At 35.7% G+C, this 17736-nt stretch overlaps 1 protein-coding gene across 2 annotated transcripts in view; it reads left to right on the top strand.

The window, feature by feature from the left end:
* Positions 1 to 10563, top strand: part of LOC108369410 (uncharacterized) — a 29757-nt gene extending 19194 nt beyond the window's left edge. The window contains exons 3-4 of one of the 2 annotated variants that reach the window (XM_017624510.1): positions 9946 to 10044; positions 10085 to 10563. In XM_017624510.1, coding sequence (XP_017479999.1) covers positions 9946 to 10044; positions 10085 to 10116 — 131 coding nt within the window. In that variant the 3' untranslated portion in view covers positions 10117 to 10563. Of the gene's footprint in view, positions 1 to 9945 lie in introns of both variants that reach the window. The other variant, XM_017624509.1, reaches the window with a different exon arrangement.
* The last annotated feature ends 7173 nt before the right edge of the window (positions 10564 to 17736 follow it).

Genomic DNA, 17736 nt, shown 5'->3' on the forward strand with positions numbered 1-17736 from the left:
ACATGTGGCGCTAATTTGTTGCAATTTATTGCACCATTTCGCCCGCCAGCAACGCCATCGGCAGCCCACGGCGGGCAACAAATTCGCTTTATCATCGCCGAATCGCAAGAGTCGTGACACCGTCGCCAACGCCGCCAACGCGTTCGCTCTTGATTTGTAGAAGTATTTGTAAAAACAGAAAATGTGTTTGCATGTCTGTCTGTCTGTCTGTCTGTATGTATATTTGAATGCATTTATGCACTGTACAAATGTAGTAGACAGTTGTATGGCTGTGCGTGGAAATTCGTATGCATTGCTCGCTGTTTCTGTTGCTGTTGCTGACCTGTTGCTGTCCGCGTGTAATGCATTTTTGTTGATTGTTTGGTATTTTTGCTGTTTTTTTATTTACACTTATCTTATTTACTTTTGTGTATATGTTTACCGTCGCTTTTTTATTGCGGCAATTTCCATTTTATCGCACATGCAACAAATTTTAGTTTACATCTTCATTGCATTCTAAGGCTTTTAGTGAAAGCTCAAGCTCAAGTGAATTTGCAAGACTCTTGATAATAAAATGCTTTGATGTAACGAATGGTTCGTCAAGTGTAAAAATTCTATTAGTTGAGATATTTTATAATCATAAATATTTAAAAGGAACTAGTTGGTAGAAAGTAACGAAGAGAAGGACTTGGGTTCACTTGGCATTTCCAATTGGCGTCAGTTGGCACTTGTTAATCGACTAGTCGACTTAATCGATTTTCAAAAGTGGTTTAAAAAATAATCGACCACCTAATCCACTTATCGTCTTCTTTCGACTTTTTCAACTAACTCTAGCAAATAACTAGTTGACTAACTCATTCATTTTCGAATTTTCAAATAAAAATTTCATTACAGTACCTCCATATCAGGCAGTTTAGTAGCCTTTTGTGATAAAAACCAATAGAAAAATTTGCTTGATATTCGGCCCTATTATGGTCGTCGATGTCGATGTAATTTTTGCATCAATCCTCGTAAGTCCAACTCCAGCTACGCTGACTACAGTATTTTTGTGAGGAACACCTTTCCTCAAAATACTGTGGTCAGCGTAGCTGGAGTTGGACTTACGAGGGCGACGTCGACATCGACAACCATAATAGGGTCTATCATTTTATCTGTAAATAACGGGTAATGTTGGCCTTTTCCTAAAAATCACGAAAGTCCCAAAAAAGTATTACGGATATCATAATCTATATTCCAGGCTACTTATAAGCGGGCAAATACTTAATATCCTTAGGTCCAGAGGTTTCCTCCGCTAGTCGATAAAACCTGCATTTCGTCTCCTTAGAGAGTCCGAATTTATAAAGACATAAGGGTTGTCCGCAGTATCCTGTTAAGTATCCAGGCCGAGTTCTTAGCCTCTCGCGGTGTTATGAGGCTCTTAGATTGTCTTTTACCCTTTCTTATATGCAAGTGGGAGGCAATCTTATAGTCCTCTCAATATCTTAGAAACTCTGCGGTACATCGCTTAGATGGACCACATGAAGACTAATTGCCAAACAGGCCCCGTTTAGTTCCACATTTCAAACCGAGCCCTCATGACCTATAATCCGCCTAACTTGTGGTAATTTATGTGTTTTAATAGTCGTTCTATAAAGTACAGACTCCAGTTCTGAAAATTTCCGCCTGAAATAAGGTTGGGCATGTGTCCACTATTAAACTTATCTGAAACTTAAGACCAAATACGCCAGCACAGGTATTCCCATCATTAAGTTTGGATCGGTCAGATGACTCCAGAAGTCTCCGGTGAGGGCCACACATACCATGTCATGTAGCTTATCTACTTGAATTTCCGTCACGAACCTTGTGGCTTTAACGCCGTACTTAATGACCAGTATATCAATGTAATGATAAGTGACAAGCATATTCCAGTAATACAAATATTTATTTATGGTATACAAAATGCGATGAAAATTACGAGAGAAGTAATACTCTTCAATATGCGCTGACATAAAATGCCCTAGGCTAATCGTGCCTAAAACCAACAAACGATTATGGGCTTGGTCAGTTGCCGATTTAGTCGCATCGGCTTCAAAAATCAGGCCAAGAGAGGTTATTCATTCATTCATTACGCCTCCAACGAGGCATCTTAACACCTACTACCAGAAGTGGTAATAAATAACACGTGTCTTAAAGGCGTTGTCAATACTCCGAATTACGGATATCAAGAATCCAAGAGGTCCTTGGCCAAGAGGTTTTTGGCTTGCATTTCATACAATGTACGTCTATTGTTCTTACTAGTCACATAACTGGGTGCTCTTCTATAATTGTACATACATACATCGCAAAATCAAGTTTGATAATTTTGGCTGCTGTCGTTCAGTGTACCTTAAAGTCGAATACATGTATGTATATTGCGGTGATCCTTAAAGGTGGGAAGCAAATTTTTACATCTGATTTCCTAATCCCCAACCCCTACCTCGATGCTACTATAGTCGCAGATATCACATATAAATTTTGGCCTCGATTGTAGACGATTAAGTCGTGTCCACATGTGGCAAAGTTCAGATTCCTCTATGGAGACTCAAAAAATGTTTTGAATCTAATACCCAAAATCGATACTACTATAGTCGAAGAGTCGGTTAAAGCGTGTCGCACGGGCGTCAGCAGAGTTCAGATTATCCTGTGAAGACGTTTCAACTGACTCCAACCGAGACCAAATTTTATATGTGATAACTGTAACTGTGGTATTACCGATTGAGGGGGGGGGGGGAGACTGAAAAAAATCATTCATTTGGTTTTTAAGGACCACCATAAAGTTCATACATACATACATACATATGTACTATATATACGGTCACCTACCATTGCCAATTTATGATTGCATATTCGTGCGTACGGCTGCACTGTATATCGTCACCTGAAATGCGAAAAGACGTAACAACCTTGCAACTCAAATGGAAAAAGTAGTGACTAATATTTTTTATATTTTCATAAAATAATGTGGCAGTAATTCGATGAAATCCATCATATATGTAAATCAAAAGCTGAATTTTGAATTTTTTACTATTTGCGACTTTCTGTGTTTCAGCGACAATGTTTGTTACGTCTTTTTGCATTTCAGGGGATTTATCTATTTGAATGCACAAGTTAACCTGTCTGATTTTGCGATGCTAAATAGGTTCAAGGACAGGCTAAGGCAATTTTGCGCGATTGGTCTACTCCTAATCGTGTTATCATTAGAATGTTCGCTTATTCTCCCGAAATATTCGCCATACTGGTTTACTCTTTCCGTTTGCCTCTTTGTCTTCTTAACGCGAATTTCCAAAACTCATTTAAAAGCAATAAAATCCACAATGGCAACTTTGTACGCGACACACTTGCGGGCTCAGCTCACATAAACGATTACGAATTTTTGCAATTCGCAATTCACACAATTCGCATTTTTCTAACAAACAAGCAAAACCAGGCAAAAAATAGAACTCAATTGCGTGTTTTCAGTTAGTCTCGCGATTTTTTTCGCCGTTTTTTTTAGCGCATATATTTTCTTGACTCTTGCTTTTTTACAATTTACGGCTGCCATTTGTAAAAAAAACCGCTTTATGGGTTTCTTGACATTTTTTTTCGTGATTGGTTCAAAATGAAAATTCAGACAAAAATAAAAATGGCAAAATAAAAAAAAACAACAATACAACAACTTGTTTGCGACAAATAAAAATAAGTTAAGTGCATTCTAAATTAGCTATATGCATGTATGTACACAGCTGTGGAAATTTGACAAAACAACTTAAGTCTATCTTTCACGGACAACCCAATAAGTGGTGTCGGTAAAACATACTTCACCGTCAAACAGAAAAAAGTTGTATGTAATTCACAACCTTTTAAATGTCTCTGTTTTCAACAAATAAATGCTTTCTTTTAAATTAAATTTATTGCCGACATATGCTATTTAGTTTGTCCGTGTAAGTTGTTTTGTCAAATGTCCACAAATGTGTATATATGTATGTATGTAGGTTTGTTTTCTGGCATTTTGTGGAGTCTGCGTAGCGAAAAATGCTTTGTTTGTCTGTTTACCCATGCATCGCGATGTCGCTGCATTCTAATCAAAAGTTACGCATACGCCCAGGATATACATATTTTCCCATACAGAGTTACATAAATAAGGCGCAGGCATGTGAATACAACATATTGGTGGTGGTATGTGGGCATGCACGCACGCACACACTACATTCATACATTTACGATACAAGTTATCTCCATTTTAGATATGTATGTCAGCAAGTGATGGGTGAAGTGATAAGATCCTCTATGGTCATTGGGTTGGGGGTACCCTTGTGGCTGACGGCTGACAGCTACATTTTTTCAATACGTGATAAGTGATATAATTGACTTTGTTTTTCATTTATTGGAGTACTATTGATGCTATAGCCTCACATTCGACTAAGGTCGTCGATCTCGAGGGTGTGTCACATTTGCAGTTCATAGCGATAGTAGCAAAAAAAAAGGTTCAATGTATCCGTTGCACTGTTGAGATGCACAAATATACCTGTTTGCATAAATAAAATTTACATTAGTTTCCTTAATTAAAAACCTTCGCTACTGCTCTGAAGCATTGCCAATGATTAAATTCTCTCAACAAATTTTGTCATCGTCCAGACGCTTCCTGGTCCAATATTTTAAATAATCCGTGAGAATTTTGATAACATTTATTGCCTGAGAAAAGGTTTTCTTTGAGAGGAGACAAATCAATTGTAAGCCAACCCAAACTTATGCTGCGTTGGCTAGACTAAAGCTGATAGGACATCTAAATATTATTATTAAAATTTTTAAAATTTTATACCAATTTTTGTACAAAGTTTAAACATCGGGCTTACATATCGAGCCCTAATCGCCAAAATAACACAAGCGATATTTTACTCAAAATTTTCTTTTTGATGCAGAAATATTCCTAGAGCATCTATATGCATTTCTACATCAAAAATAAAATTTTGAAAAAAATGTCGCTTACGTTATTTTGGCGGTTAGGGCTCGATATATAACGAGCTATACTTTCATCAAAAAACAAGTAAAGAAGTATAACTTTGCGCGAAACCGAACTTTATATAACCAGCGCACGTATTAAATATCGCTTTTTCACTTTTCTTTAAACATTTTGGATAATAAGCCATATCATACTTATTGAAATAAATGCTCCAGGTTTTTTGGAAATCGATTAAGCGGTTATCGATATACATTTATGTAGTCGTAAGTTATTGCTGTCTTGGCCCTTTTCAAAAACCCTTTAATTTTGATATAAATTCAAGTAATTTCACGTCTTTATTTATTGAAATATCGAAGTTTTCGTAGTGGGCCTGATTTCAGGAATTTTCAACGAGTTTCCAAGTGACACCCTTAGCAATGTTCCTACCCGAGTTTGTGGGGGTTTGATAAAGCGGCTACTGAGATACAGCATTTAACTACAAGTGGGCGATGCCACGCCCATTTTTCACAGATTGCATAACTGTCTTATTTTGTGTCAAAATTCTATTTCAGATTCCATATTTCAATAATTTGTATTCAGTCTTAGCGGATATATCGTAGGCTTAGCATTTTTCGAAAATACCGTTATATGGGAGATGGGTAGGGATTGCAGCTATTAATCATTTGATTAAATTAATCCATTATTTTTTTACGATTGTCGATTAAATTGTATCGTAGTTTTGTTTTTCATTTATCGATTATTAATCGAGAATTTCTAAAATAATCGTTAAAATATATTCAAGAAATATGATAAATATGATGTACTTGTCTTAAATCCATCCATCGGAAATTCTTTTTTGCCAGCTGCATCAACTTTACTCGACCCGAGGTTCTAAGGAATTCATTTCAGTGATCCGCTAGTATTGGCCTTAGATGTTCTTATGGAACGAGTCGCCACTAGAATCAGTAGAAAATTAGTTCGATCTTTGGGCTCCTCATAAATCTTTTGTACACAAACGAAGGCGAAAAGAGAATGATTTGGGTCATCCACAAGATGAAATGAGTTTTTATTTAAATTGTCAAGTCCTAGAACCCAAGCGGAATTTCAATGACGCTTGGTAGGAAATGAAAACTGTTTACCCAAAACTTTACGCACTTTCAAAAAAATACGCAACCGCTTAACAACAAAACGCTTCGGTTTTTGCAAACTTGGTTAAATAATAAATAAATATCGCCGCTAAAAATACTCGTTTTATTTTATTCAAGGCTAATTAACAAGAGGATTAGACATTTTTTATGGAAAAGTGTTTTTGTGAATACTCACTAAAAAAGTGCCTGTAAATATTCGATTAATCGTTTATTTCTCAATAATTGCAATTAATTTTTTTTTGCTTGTGATTAAGCATATGAAAAATTAATCGATTATTTTATATTTTTTTTTGCCATCCCTAGAGGCGGCTGTGATTACTGTCCGATTTTGCCATACGTAACCAATTGCGTTCAGATATCTCATATTTTACTCGAATTATTGTGTGAACGGACGGACAGACAGACATGGATACTGGTGTACGCTTGCCGATTTGTATTGCAATTTTTTGGGAGCCCCTTATTTATGGGGGTTCCAGACCCGTTAACGTGGAAGGTATCGCCCTCCATCTTCTTGTCTACATTCGTTTAACAGAATTCGAAATACTCTTAAGATCTGCGGTTGATATCAAAACTTTAAGAGCACAATTTACGCTTTTGCCTTTTTTCTGTGTTTGCATCCACTAATTAAGGCTCCGTGCAGAAATCGTTTTTTAACGAACACTAAATTCTGATTACCAATGTTCATTACCGCCCACAAAAATTACTCAATTAATTTTCATGCCCGAAAGTCAAATCCAAACCAGATTGACGTACATAATTTATTTATATGTATACACAATAACTGTACTACGTTTTTATTAGTGTGTAATTACAAGCAGCAAATTGAGGTAACAGTCACACACACACTCATCCGTACAATCAGAAATTAGTTTCATGTCGACATTTATAGATCAACGGCATCAAAATACTTAACAAAAAATAAAATAAAAATATTAAAAAAAATTAAGACGCAGCTGCTGAGCTCTGTATCTAACCGGGCTCCTTAGAAAACATAATTAAGTTGTTGTACCGCCAGTAATGGGTGCAATAATCACAACAACATGAATTGCAAACACAATTTCAATTCTCCACAAAACCAACAACAATCAGCCGACGGCAAAGCGTGTAATAAACTAGCGAGACGATTGACAGTTGAACGACTACGAGAAAAATAATCGGCAAAAATGCATTGTGCATTTGTTGCTTAGTTTTGTTGCCGCCGGTACTAAGTAATTGCCAATTGTCTGCTAATAAAGAATAGTAATTATGATTTTTTTGGACACAAATGTCGATTCCTCTTAGAAAATAAAATTTCCAAGTGATGCCAAGTGACAGCTGTTGTGCTTCCTCCACGGCTGTAAATCGGCGACCTAAAAAATAACCGTTAGTTTTTTTTTTTTAAAGCATTAGCGTGGAGCGGAAACTAGGACTTTCCGCCTGCCTCACTTACAAAGTAACGACTACGGGAACATGGATCGGAAGCTCGGCCTTTCCGACCATGATCAACGGCCTGTAAACAGGGCGGAGCGGAAACTAGGTCTTTCCGCCCGCCGCACACAAAAGTAGACTGGAGACAAGGCCTCGCCAGCTACCCAAATTGCTATTGAATATCATTGTTATCTTTACAAGTTAATATTTATAATTATTTCACTCTGTAATGTATCACACATACTTAAATATTCTAAATCTTTTTATCTCAACTGTCTGTAAGAAAACATTTTTCTGTAGACTAAAAATAAATAAATAAATAAATAAATTACAAGTTTATTTTTTTCTTCACAAACTTTTAATTTGTTTTGGTGTCGTTTTCGAAATTTAATTGTATGATTTTTATTATTAAGTATTAAATATTACTACCAGCTAGTTTGTCATTTAGCTAGCTAGCATCACACGAATTGCAATTACCGTACCGAAATACAACACACACACACACACACACACACACACATACATACTTACGCACTGCAATCACTTTGCCGGTTATTGGTGTTGGGCTTTTGGAGTTGCATTAACCGTTTCAACCATTTAAGGCTGTGCAAGTTGCAATTTATGGTCGCAAGCTAATTTTTTTCAACGCATTTGTTTTCCACTTAAAAATCAAACAGCAAACGTTAGAGATTCTCAGCCATGTTAGCTGTCACTTAAAAGTTTGTCAATCCGTTTCGTAAGCCAAGAATTTAGTTAATTTGAGCCAAGTTGGAAATATTTGGCTGGCTTATTGGATACAAGACAAGCAGTAAAAAAAAGTAGACGCGGCTCAGTATTATTTCGCATAAACACTGTAAGAAAGAATAAATTAAACTGCCAGCGAATTTAATTAAGGATTATATTTAGAAAAATATTATGTTATAAAAATTTATGTATGGTACAAAAGTACCATTAAAAATATTACCGAATATACAAAATTTTAAACCATTACTTTTGGCATACAATTTATGTTTGTAGATGTATGTAAAATTCAAAATTAGAAGTAGTTGTATTATTATTAAACATTTACATACGTTACATATACCCTCACATTCGTTGTTGGTGCATTTCAGTGCTTTTATGTTTTTTTTTTTTATTAATAAGCAAAATTTGCATAAGTTTTAAGTTGTAAAATTGACAGTCAAATGACATTTTAAATGTCAGTTAACATGCGTCATGCTTGGCACTCACAAGTACAAACATATATATGTGTGTGTGTACTTTCGTGTGCCAGAGCTTATACAGGGTGTTTCAGCTATGTATGGTGGTGGTGCCAAATGGAGCTTTTTTAATTATTGAAACTTCCCGCATCATTATTCAAAACCATATTGGCTCTCTTTGTAAGCCATTTCTTAGAAAATTTTCTGGTAGTTTTGTTCAAATAAATCAGTCGAAAAGCATAAACAGAGTTTTTTTTCAAAACTGTTTGAATTACCCTTTGTTTACTGTTGCCCCAAAGTGACCAATGCAATATTTATTCGCTGCAATCTACGCAAGAAAAGAAACGCACCAACAAATGCTTGCCGATAAAAAATCGTACAGAAACCAAAAAAAAAATTAGTTTACACAAATCTTGTAAATCTTTGTGCAAATGTATAAGACCGGCGCCTGTTTATTTGGACATTTTTATGTTACATAATGGGCCACTTTGCATTTAAATGACAATAATAAATATCATTCAGCTGCAAGCGCGTGAAAAATTTATATTTTTCTTATTGAATAATTTTATGAGACATTAATAAAATACATTTTTGGCGGTTACAATTTTGCTAAGCCTTCAAAGTTCGAATTGCAGGTGGTTGTTGTGAGAAAAACGAGATTGAATGTTAGTTGTTGCAGAAGCCTGGGCCCTACCAGGTGGTGGTAAAATTTAATTCATCTCGAACAAAATTTCAGACGCCATTAGAACGCCTCTTTTCGAAAATCAAAATGAAGCTATTGCATACCATTTACAAGCTTTGAAACTTCAACATAACTCAGAACCCAATAACAAAGCAAGACGACAAGACGAAAGAAATAGGTATCCGGTAGGTGGCGGAGGAGTCGAGATATTTGGAAAATCCGTATTTATCATCCGATCTGTTTCATATTTACAATTGGGTTGTTCACACTTGCCTGGTTATCAGGTTATCTGGTTAAAAATTATTATTCCGTAGTGTATGTTATCGTCGTATACTGAATAAGAAATATAACCACATAACCAGATAACCTTGATAACCAGGCAAGCGTGAACAACCCAAATGTGTATTACTTAAATGGGAAAAAATAGCTGCTCAGAAAATTTAGCCGATGCGAGGGTCGATTTTTCGTCTTTTTTTTACCAACCACTAATAAAAACTTCAATCAAATCGTTTTTTAATTAATTGTTTTTTTTTTCTTAATCCATACAATTTTATTCTACATTTCTTTACATTTTGCCTATTTTTTTCTTTACAGTTTACGGTAAGCGTGTCATTTCGCGCTCTTGCTTCTACGAGGACTACGACGATTCCTCCGATCGCTGCGGCCACGAAACGACCTCGTCCTACATCAAAACGGTGTTCTGTCAGACGTGTAGCACCGATGGATGTAATGGCGCCAGCGCCTTCTCGCCCTACGTCGCGCTAGTGCTGCTACCACTGGTAACGGTGCTGATGAAGCGGTTCAAATGAACAGCAATGCGGTGGCAACCTAGTTGAGGCTATTGAGGGCATATTCGAAATTCCGACGTAGCAATACTTTTATTTCTTAAATTAAAAAAAAAAAAAACTCAAAATTTATTTTGTACGCATTATGTTTTAAGTTTAAGCATAAAAAAAAGAAAAATCATTTCATCTTAAATGAATGAAATTATGAGCGAGTAATTTGACGCTTGTAAAAATTCTCAAATAATAGTTGAATTGTTTCGATCTAAGCTCGTAGAATAAAATGGCTGGTTGTTTCTAATTTTAATAATGTACACAAAAAAAAACATCGATTTTTAAGTTGTATTTAACGAAATTCGCACAAAAGTAACCAAATCGTAGTACTAACTTTCAGCCGTGCGCGACTTTTGCAGAAATATTTGTCACAATTAAAAAAAAAATTTCTTGAAGGCAGCTGCTCCGACATCACACGTTTACGTGAGCAATTATCAGATAAAGGTTTCCAATGCAGTGAATATTTTATTCTAAATAATCTAATTTAAAATTCTCTAAAACAACAACATTTGTAATAAAACAAAAACCAAATAAAAGACTAAGTTAACTCTATTCAGACGGAAAAAAATTCCCAAAAATTGTTTGACTAATCTGATCTAAAAGCGAACTCTGTGCTTCGGGAGTTTGGTAAATAACACCTAAAGTATATCTAATTAAAGCAATCGTACTAATAAATTTATTATTTACATGATTGTACAATTGTATCTATATAAGAATGTCAGATGTCTAAATAAAGTGACGGATTACCAAAAAACAAATTGCGATTCCTTACTGATTTACTTTAGCAGAGCGATTTAAGTGCAGCGAAATATATCACTGAAACACTACATTAGAAGATTAAAAGATAGATTTTCTGAAAATAAATCCACCCAAAAAATATTTTTAGTCTTATTTTAATTTTCTATCACTGAAGTTGAGTTCAATTAATCAAATTATCCAGAAGTCGAATTTACTCATTACCACTTTTAACTAAATATATTAAGTAGTAAACAAAACTCAGATATGAAGAGGACGAGAATTAAACACCGGAGTTTCCTTAGACAGCACATTCCACTTCTTCATTGCGAAATCAGAACGCAGATCAGTGCTGATTTTAATTCACTCTCTCAAATAAGCGGAAATGCAATTATGCATCACTGTTTATTTATTCACTTTTTCTGCAAACAATTCTTTGTCATGATTTCATTTTTTTCCCACTGCATTTTTAAGTTTTTATGTTTGTAATTTACTTATCTGTATCTGCACTGTTTAAGAGTTGTAGTTAGTACGTACGGACGCAAACATACATACGTACATATGTACATATACATTTGTACGCAGATTTGTAGGTACATAAACACACAAAGCTGCTGCAATTTTGTAAATCATTTCTCATCCTCCGCCTACGCACGATTTGCTCGCTTGCACTGTTCGAGGGAAATGGCCTTTGACCGTTGCATTTTTCATTTCGTCCGTCATTTAATTGGCAATGACCGTGCCTGCGAGTCGGCGTAGCAATTAATTTGTGGAATTATGGTGCAAAAAAGTGCATTGCTATTCATCACTAATTGTTAGTAGTTGTTTGTTTAGTTTTGATTTTAGTATTGTACAAGCAATTGGATTTCGCCCAGGGAAAGTGTTTTGAAAATCAGCGTAAATAAATCAACATAAAAAAAATATTGCTGCGAACACTATCTATGTGGGTGTGTATGTACATGTAATACACTCTAAAAAATCTGTTTAAAAATGCGGCTATAAATCGAGTATATTTTTGTTTATTTTTAAATTTTTTTGGTAAATTTACACGCTGAATATGTATTTTCCTCGATTACACATTTTCGTGTGTAAAAATCCTTTTTGTTAGTGGCTTTACACAATTCCAAGGGTGAAATCAAACAGCAGATGTGTATTTTGTAGCTTGTACACACTTTCTTAGTAAATTTACGCACACCGCAGCAGCCATATTACACTCTAAAAAGTCCGAAATTTAAACAAACTATTCGTTGAATGATCGAGCATGTAATTTCGCGAATAATAAGGTAGGAAATCAGTAACCTACCTTTTAGGTAGGAAATCTACACAATTTTTTTTTAGAGTGTAGCTGGGATTTAACTACATAACTTTTTAAACACGTATGTATGTACATATATGTTGAACGTACCACCTTACAAGCCAACGAAAACATTAACCGTACACCCCCGAATCGAAAAAATAAAACTTTTTTTGCCGAACCTAGGGGTCACCTTTTTTTCATTTTCTGGTGACACCTACATTTGTACATTTGGCAATATGATTTTTTTTTTTCTTTCCGAATACATAGTTCAACTTGAGTAGGGGCTATTCCAGTATTACGTAACCATGGATGGGAGGGAGGTTCTTTTATTTGCTTATTTTTGATAACAAGGGGCAGTAGGGTTTGGGAGATGATGACGTCAGCAATATTTATTTATTACTCTTTTGACAAGGCGGAGGTAGGGTTTAAAAATGACTAAAACTCTGCTCACATAATACTTTTATAGCCCTACAATCGAAATATTTCCTTAGCAATGGCTTAATAATTTTTGGCGAGGATGATAAGAATGCAGATCTGGCGAGTAAATACTATTTAAAACACTTAGTACAAGGTAAACGGAGTATGCGTAATTAACTTATTCTACAAAAAGTAATTTTTAAGCAAAAAACAAAACCGACTTCAATTCTCATATAAAAATCTAGGAGTACCGTTAATTTTTTCAGGATCCAATATTTGGGTCTAAACCAGATTAGTATGGGACCACCTCTGAGACATTGCCTTTCCGATGCAAGAAGAATCGGTTGACGTGGTCCACAGTTATGCGGTAACATACATAAAAAGAAAAAAAATATTCCGACGAACTGATAACCTCCTCCTTTTTAGGAAGTCGGTTAAAAAGGGTTAATCTTAAAGAGTACTGTAGTGAAACTGAATCCTTGGGTTGTGCAAATTCTTAAAAAGGACCAAACATTTCGATTCACTCAAGAGGCTCAGTGCCGGATTAAGGGCAGGGCCGACAGGGCCGCAGCACAGGGCTTCCCCATTTTGGATGACGAAAGAACAAAAAAAAAATTTTTTCGACTCACCCAATAATGTAAATTTGCGTGGGACGCTGGAAGAAATAATAAGTTGGATAAAAAAGACAAAATATTCATACTATTCCATCTCTGTTCATAAACGAGACTGCCGGGGTCATTCTTTTAATACTGCGTGCAACATAAGCGGCAAGTGCAAAGGAATTCAGGCGAAATTTTCAAAAGAAAATACGTGGTAAAAAGTCAATAATTAACGATAGTCACTGTTAATATGAAAATATAATTTCTCCTTAATTGTATGTAATAATTAACTCAAAAAGGGGCCCCACATGTATAACAGCCTCGGGCCCCCACATTCTTAATCCGGCTCTGAAGAGGCCAGAAGGTCTACCAAGGTATTTGCTTTCATTGAGCAGATAGGACAGCAGACTACTCGAGGCATTACTGTCTGGTCATTTTTCTTGTTAAATACCTGCACCTCATCTTAATTTTTTTTTTTTAAGTATTAGTTATGAGGCTTTTAACAGCGAAGTGTTGGTAGGCTGAGCCTTTTAGGAGATGTCATGACTAGAGGCATACTGCCAACCACAGAAGAGGATTTCTCCTGCCTGGTTTGCTCCGCCAAATTCCGCTTCCTCCTTCTAGACAGCGAGCTGCTTGTCGTCTTAATTTTCAAGAACACTAATGCCATGTCATTCGAGAAACCCACAAGGGGTTTTGGTTTATTTTTATGTATACTTATGTAATTTTCACCGCCTAGTGGCTTTGCCTTTTCGAACCCAATAAATTAATTACGTACGTTTTTAAATTTCTGCTTCTAATTGGAGGTTTGAATGCTCCAAGCTGTTGTGGGAATTGAATTCTTTCGTAACCAGCATTGCTTGTAAACATACATATATTTTTGTCTTTCAATGTTCCATAATTGATATTCTTTAGGGAGATTTGGATGTCAGAGCATTTTTTTATAATAGATAAGTAATCGCAAAACTCTAAAAACATGTGTGTGATTTTAAAGTAATAAATTAGTTTAGGAATTAAAAGATAGCGCAGAAAATTATAATGAACGGTGAGTATTTATATATAAAAGGAAAGCTGAGATGGGCGACCGCCGTTAAGTAAAAACCCTTCTTCTTTACTTGTTTGCGATGTTGCTTTGACCAGGGCTTGAGCCCAGGCTCTGCGGAGTGGAAGCGCGCACTGCTAACCACCACACCACAGCGGCCACACATTTGGGTACTAATTTGCCGCAAATAATCTCACACGGCTATAATCGGAGATCAGTTATTCCCCACCTCATCTCTAATAGGTGCAATTAACGATTCAACGACATTCCGTATTTTCCGCATATTTGATTCCTTTCTCCTACTTAGTATTTCTTTAACGAAGAAGAGCTTTCGTAAAAATGTTCCTTTTATTCAATGGTTCTGCTTCTAAATCTAATCAGCTCGAAAGCAGTGGTCATGGAGCCAAGACAACAAACAAAAAATGGCAAATGCATTTATCGACTGACTACCTTTCGAAATGTCCGCCAGAATGGACGCGAGCGGTCACTTGCTTGATTGGCCGGTTTGACTTGCCCACTGGTCATGCGCCATGCCTTTAAAATGCTTTATGGCCAACTTCAAGCGAAGCTAAATTAAATTATGTTCTATGTACGCACAAAGCTGTCGCCTGGTGGCAGTTGGAGTGGCTGGCTGCAATCGGTATGTGGCGGCATGAAGTTTTAGTTTCCCTTTTTTTGCGTTTTTTGTGTGTCGCTGCCACAGCAGAGATTTATTTTGCATTATCGACGAACAATGTAAACAATATTTGGTGAATATGTGCTGCCATGTTTAGAAATCAAGTCCGCTAGTCTGTTTGCTAAATAATTTTTTGTTCACACAACCAACAAAAAAATAAAATAAATAAAAAACATCACCGGCATTCAGCTCTCGTAACGCATTGCGCGTGTGCGCCGTCTATTCGTTGCTATTAGGCTGTCACGCATTTTGCGTGCAAATGCAATCATTGCATACATATGTGTATACATATTTACACTTATGTACTTACATTTACATACTTAATATACATATATGTAAATAAATAAATATAAGTACTTACTGTCTCCATTTTTCTTGTTAGCAACTCTCCTCTTTTTCTATCCCGCAATTTTGCTTTGCCACAGGCTGATCGTCACTCGATTTTGTTGTCGTTTAATGAATAAGATTAATGTCAAGATTTGCATATAAACTCATAGATATTTCCAAATCGAGTTTGCCGATTTTTTTTATTTTAATTTTAATTTTTGTTTTAAATTTTTTTTTATGTGTTTGTTGTGGCATTATCAAGTGCTTTCGGATACACATACATGTATTTAAAAATTATTTATTATTGGCAGTAATGGAATACTAAATTTGGTTGTTTACGTGGCTGAATTGAGACAGATTTTTTTAGTTTTGAAAAAAAAAAAATCTGTATTTAATTTTATCGTATTAACTTTTGATAAGCTTGCGACATTCCGATAAACACTTCCTGAAACATTTTAGTTTTGATTGACCCAGGTACTTAAAGCTGATCCTACAGTAGAATGGTTCCATGGATACGCCGCGTGAACGTGTAACCTACTGGGAGGTGCCACGGCGGGTTCTAATATTTCCAACTCAAATTTAGTAACCTGGCCTTGATAAAATACCACTTCTCAGTACTGTAGCTAAATGCCTCAAGAGGTATGTATGCATCATGGAAGCTTTAGAAGTCGGCTCTCCCCTTTGCATTAAATGACAATTTTTCTGTCAGTAAGGCACTTATAAATAAATCTCCATAAAAAATTTAAAATACTCCCAGCGATTTTCTATCCTTCCAGAGAAATGTATTAAGAAAGTTTTAGTATGTATGGGAGGCGATGTGCCTCCTTTATTAATAACCCACATTTTTTCTATGAGAAATTGATAGATTTTGTATACACAACTCCATAACAAAGTTCCAGTATTCTCCCACTAACACTTTCAGGGATATGTGCCAAGAAAACGTCAATTTGTGCAGGAAGTGCCACGCCCCTTTTTCTTATAACCCTTGTCTTCTTCCTTCTGAGTTTGGAATTAATTTTACATACCCCAGTACCAAGTCCCCGTACTCTACCATGAACACCTTAAGAGATAGGCAGTACAAACTAGTCAATTTTTACGGGAGGTACCACGCCCCCTTTTCGAATAACGCAAGTTTTTCTCCATGAATATGGATTTAATGTTGTATATGTACACATCTTGGTGCCAAGTTCCAGTCCTCTGAAAAAAACACCTCCAGAGATATGCAACACAGAAAAATCGATTTGTATGGGAGTTGCCACACCACGTTGTCCAATAAATCTCATTTTTCTTCATGGAGTATTGGGTTAGTTTCACATACATACATACATATAGTCGTTTAAAGTACAAACCCGCGTATCGTAATTCTGCAAAACCGCGTAACTGACATTGGCTGCCAAAAATTGGATTTGCTCACACAAGCTCTTGGCTCAATCCTTATCCATTCGTCCTGAAATATACTAGGCAGATATGCGATTGCTTTATAAAAAAGAGAACCATTTTGAAATATGAGTGTTTTTACACTCTAGGAAATAATTTCTACAACTTCACATACGCGGTTTTGCATTTTGCTGATACGCGGTTTTGCACTTTAAACGACGATATATATATCCAAACCAGGCTTGAGTACTTAGCCCAAATATTTAAAGAGATATGCAATATGAAACTTTCAGTCAGTATGGGAAAAACGTCAATTTTTCTCTGTGAGTTGGAATTTGATTTCACATAAATTTCATGCAAATCCGTTCAGTCGTTGCCGCGTGATGGTTTCGCAAACATCCAAACACACAAACATACAAACTTTCATATGTATAATATTTATTAGTAGGGTATGAACAATAAAGCTCGCTTTTCTTTAACTATTAAGATTATATTATTTATTGGATGTATTGCATAAAAAATCCCTAGTATTCCGATGCTCAATAAGCTAACGAAAAGCAGGCTTCATTTCTTCCCCGATTCTCATGCACTTCGAAAATACAACATTGAGCTAAGGGCATACCAATGTTGCTGTCACAACGTACAAAACCTTTAGTATTTAGTAGATATAGTATTCGTTTAGCAAGTCAAAGATCCCCAATACCCGATTTGAATCCCAAAGGAGCAACTAAACTAAACTAAACAACTAAATATTTTAAAAGCAACTAGTCGCCCTTCATAAATAGGCCGTCCGGGTATAAAGGGGCACAATTAGTCTATTCATAGGACATGCTCAAATGAAAGGTAACTATTCCCTTTCCACATAAAGAGATCAAAAATGCTATTAATCGAAAGATTCTTTGCTTTTTCCCTCGGAGTCATCCAGAATAAATCGAATTTTTTGTAAGGAAATAATAATTTTCGCACTGGCTTTTAACAAATATATTTGAAGCAAAACTAGACCAAAATGCACTACCGGAATCGGCTAGAGAGCAAATTGAAAATTGATTACAGTTTTATAGCCATTAAATCCATAGCCA

Source organism: Rhagoletis zephyria, unplaced genomic scaffold (assembly GCF_001687245.7).
Source record: "Rhagoletis zephyria isolate East Lansing unplaced genomic scaffold, Rhagoletis_zephyria_1.1 Rzeph_scaffold_03652, whole genome shotgun sequence".
Classification (NCBI taxonomy): domain Eukaryota; kingdom Metazoa; phylum Arthropoda; class Insecta; order Diptera; family Tephritidae; genus Rhagoletis; species Rhagoletis zephyria.